Source organism: Triticum aestivum, chromosome 6D (genome assembly GCF_018294505.1).
Source record: "Triticum aestivum cultivar Chinese Spring chromosome 6D, IWGSC CS RefSeq v2.1, whole genome shotgun sequence".
Classification (NCBI taxonomy): domain Eukaryota; kingdom Viridiplantae; phylum Streptophyta; class Magnoliopsida; order Poales; family Poaceae; genus Triticum; species Triticum aestivum.
Window position 1 is genome coordinate 394,800,678 of NC_057811.1, and position 4,582 is coordinate 394,805,259.

At 42.3% G+C, this 4,582-nt stretch overlaps 1 protein-coding gene across 1 annotated transcript; it reads right to left on the minus strand.

Annotated features, from left to right (window-relative positions):
• Positions 1 to 1,744: 1,744 nt before the first annotated feature.
• On the minus strand, positions 1,745 to 2,979 carry LOC123141720 (ubiquitin-conjugating enzyme E2 11). Its single transcript, XM_044560799.1, has 2 exons — positions 2,653 to 2,979; positions 1,745 to 2,541 (listed from the first exon to the last, which is right to left on the minus strand). The coding sequence occupies exons 1-2, from the start codon at positions 2,914 to 2,916 to the stop codon at positions 2,176 to 2,178; spliced, it is 630 nt and encodes a 209-aa protein (XP_044416734.1). The 5' UTR covers positions 2,917 to 2,979; the 3' UTR covers positions 1,745 to 2,175.
• Positions 2,980 to 4,582: the final 1,603 nt, after the last annotated feature.

The window sequence follows — 4,582 nt, forward strand, 5'->3', positions numbered from 1 at the left end:
TCTCGAGACTTGTAATGTTCTATCTTTGTTCGGTCTTTTGAATTCGGAGACTAATATGATGAATTGTATTCGGATACTGATCTTCTATTGTATTCGATGAATCTGCTGTTGCTGTGTGGTGCTGTCTATATTCTGTTCAATAATATATTTTGTAATCTGTGCAAATATCAGAAAAGAAAAAATCCCTAATATACATACTAATGGCGCATCACCCGAACGTGCACCATTAGTATGCCAAAGGATACTAATGGCGCATCACCCCGCAGTGCGCCATTAGTATGGCAAAGCACATGTGTAAATATCGCCCCCTGGGAGGCACACTAATGGCGCATGTTGGTCTATACTAATGGCGCACGGCGTGATGCGCCATTAGTATACCAGATACTAATGGCGCATCAGTGGTGCGCCATTAGTATTTAATACTAGTGGCGTGGTACTAGTGGCGCACCAGTAGTGCGCCATTAGTAGGCAAAACTGGTGCGCCACTAGTAGGCATTTTCTTAGTAGTGTTTGTAGTTGTCCTAGCTAGTTGTAAGTACATTCTCAACTCGCAACTCAGCTCGTAGTTCTCCCAGTTACAAGCCCACCCTTTGACTCGCACTCAGGCTTGTGCTTTTTTTGCAACACGCAACTTGCTCCAACCCTTATCTAGTTCCATTTCCAACCCCAACACGTAAACCCACCCGATTGAGTTGCAGGTCCAAGTCAAACATGCACCTCATGCCCGACATAGTTGCATGTCCATTCTCAGCGCGCAACTCGTTCCCAACCCAGTACCACTATATAGTTGTATTTTTTTCAAATACATGTCCACTTTTGTAATACACACTGTATGTTTTTCTGTGTACACGAAACATTCTTTAAGACACAGTGAACATTGTTTTTCAAATTACATGATGAATATTTTTTTGCAAATACAGGCCCGAGCATTTTCTAGAATACATGGTAAACGTTTTTCAAATTCCTACCGATAATTTTTTTCTAAATGGTATGATACTTTTTTAAAAAACTTATGCGAAGATTTTCTTTACATTGCATAAAAGAAATTCTATAAAATGTCATGATTTTTTTTAAATATGTGACGTTTGTTTTTAAAATTTTGTCACGAACATTTCTTTGAATGTTATGATTTTTTCCATTGTATATTACATTTTTTGAAACATCACAAACATTCTTTTCAAATGCATGAACATTTTTAAAATGTCAACATTTTCTAAATGGTGCAAAACAATATTTAAAATATATTATTAAAATAAAAATAGAGTAAATTTATTCATCTTGTTCAAAAAATGTTTGGAATTTTCAAAAATGTCCACACTCTAAAACATGTTCGGCGAGTTTTAAAAATTATCCATGTTTTGAAAAATTGTTCAAGAAGAAATTGTTCGGAATGCCAAATTTTGTTCTTATTATTCAAAATATCGGAATTATCTAGTTTGTTCACATTTGAAAAATATTTTTTCAAAGTTTAAAATTGTTTGTGATTTCAAAAAAATCACAATCTGTAAAAAAAAGGTTTCAAAAAATTTCAAACATGTCTTCTAATCTGTACGTTGTGCTATGTTCTTAAATGATCCTCGTTTCCTAATCGTCAACATCAGTTATCTGTCGGAGTGGTAGAAACTGTCGTTCCATGGTATGAGGTCCCGAGTTCAATGTGAGATAATATCTCATATCTAGAGTTATATAGTCAAAAGAAAGGAAAAGTGAACAAAAGCCTCAGAAATTGTCACCGCCAACTAGATCGTACAAACGGCAGCACACTTTTTTTTTTAACTTAACGGCAGCACACAACTTAGTACAATAAGAACACGGAACAAAGGCACAGATACCATAATTTCTGTTTTCAGAAGTTGCGTAGGAGCATGCATCGACCACTACACACCTCGCCTCAGTGCGGTACAACGAGGCTCACACCAACGCCAGTAAGCATCCGAACATGACTAATTAAGACAACCCACTCTATCCCTAGCTTGTGTACTGTGGTCTGGCTCCGCTCCGAGCCCGGACAATATCCCTAGCTTGTGTAGGGAGGACCTTCTTGGCTCTTGAGTAATACAAATTCCTTTTACCCCGCAAAATAAAAAAGACAACCCACTCTATCGAAATTACTAGACCAGTAGTTCTTGTGGTGAACGAACTTCATCGCGGTGAACGTACGGCCGAACTCATGCACTAGATGGCAAGGAGACGAGCCCCGAAGAAACGCCATTTCCCCACTCCACAAAAACGACGACGTGCCACTGCCCCAGTAGTCGCCGCCTCCTCCAGCAGCTCCTTCCTTGCCGCTGCCGGACAGAAGGAGGCGACCGGCGCCGAGGCGTATCTGTGGGTCCAGCGCCTGGCCTTCTGCTCGAAGAGACCCCGCTGGTGCCTGTACTGCAGGGCGGCGTCGCGGCGGGCGGGGAGGTCGAGCAGGGGGTCGTAGAGGACGGAGACGACGGACAGGAGGGCCGTGCTTATCGTGATCGCCGGGCTCCACCACTCCCCGAAGATGTCCAGGGCCATCCTCCCCTCCGGCCCGATGTTGGGATGGTACACCTGCAGCGCATGCACGCGGAGAGATCACGACGGGTATGGGAAGGGATCAAACGACGTACCGCGCGCGCGATCAATCTCCTCTGTTGCCACGCGGAGCACGCGCGCACGTACCTTAGTTTTGAAGGTGATCTTGAGGGGCTTCATGGGGTACTTCTTGGGGATCGCGACGTCGACGGGGAACGTGCCGCCGGCGTAGGGGCTGCCGTCGGGCCCATCGATGACCACCTCCCAGTGGAACAGGTCCGTCACGGGCGCCGGGCCGGGCCGGCAGAACGCCGGGGGGTCGAGCCAGAGCAAATTCAGCTCCTTGCGGATCCGCCTGACCGCCCAGTCGCACTCCGGCATGGTCGGCGGCGGTGGTGCTCGCGCGCTCATCCTCCCACTTCCCGGTTGCCCCGCCTCCGTGGGCTAGCCGCAGCTACGTTGGGTAATGAAATCTGCAGTACTAGCTAGGTAGATGCTCACAGCTCCGGCTTGGATGCTTTTATATGGATGGCTTTACTTTCTGGAGACCTTGACTTGGAGGCGCAACGCTGCGTCAGACCACACTCTAAACACTTTTCAGAAAATAGACCGCACTCTGCATGATAGGGTAAGATCAGTTTACGTTGCTGTCAAGAGCAAACTCTGGGAGATACTCTGAAAGGGCAGCCTCAAAAATTGTTTAGACTGTGCTCTAATAATTGGGTGTGTCTAGGTCTCATTCGATGACAGTGGTTTTCTACACCCAGCTCGGTGCACCCACGCTACACCCAAGAAAATATAGTAAACCATTTCAAAGAAAAACTGAAATTTTGTGGGAATGACTATGAACAAATGTTAGAAGTGCTTGCAAAGTTTGGTGGTCAAATGACATTCGAGGAGCTCTGTAAAAAAAACAAAATTCCTCAAAATATATGTGCACTGTTTGAGCAAAATTTGTAAAAAAAAATTGTACAATGCTCCTCGGATGTCATTTGACCATAAAACTTTGCAAGTACTTCTAACATTTGTTCATAGTCATTCCCAGAAAGTTTCATTTTTTTTTGAAATATTTTGCAATGTTTTCTTGCGTGGGTGCATCGAGCTGGGTTTCAGCCACTACTTGCCCCTCAATCGACTGAGATTTAACCAAATTTTAGTCATGTGGCATAGTGTATAAGAAGAAGAAAAAAACAGAAAACATAATTTGTGCACCTCCGGTCTTTTTAGTTCGCATATAAGATTTGTCTAAAGTCAAACCAAATTTATAAAAAAAATACAAACATTCAGAATGTCAAATCAACATCATTAGATGCGTCATGACTTTAATTTCCATATCGTATAAATTTAGCATTGTAGATGTTAATATTTTTTCATATAAATATGGTCAAACTTTATAAAGTTTGACTTCAGATAATTCTTATATACAAAGTAAAAAGAATCGGAGAGACTACAAATCTATGCAAAATCAAAGGAATATATTGAAGGAAATATGCCCTAGAGGCAATAATAAAGTATTATATATTTCCTTATATCATGATAAATGTTTATTATTCATGCTAGAATTGTATTAACCGGAAACATAATACATGTGTGAATATATAGACAAAGAGAGTGTCACTAGTATGCCTCTACTTGACTAGCTCGTTAATCAAAGATGGTTATGTTTCCTAGCCATAGACATAAGTTGTCATTTGATTAACGAGATCACCTCATTAGGAGAATGACGTGATTGACTTGACCCATTCCGTTAGCTTAGCACTCGATCGTTTAGTATGTTGCTATTGCTTTCTTCATGACTTATACATGTTCCTATGACTATGAGATTATGCAACTCCCGTTTACCGGAGGAACACTTTGTGTGCTACCAAACGTCACAACGTAAATGGGTGATTATAAAGGTGCTCTACAGGTGTCTCCAAAGGTACTTGTTGGGTTGGCGTATTTCGAGATTAGGATTTGTCACTCCAATTGTCGGAGAGGTATCTCTGGGCCCACTCGGTAATGCACATCACTATAAGCCTTGCAAGCATTGTGACTAATGAGTTAGTTGCGGTATGATGTGTTACGGAACGAGTAA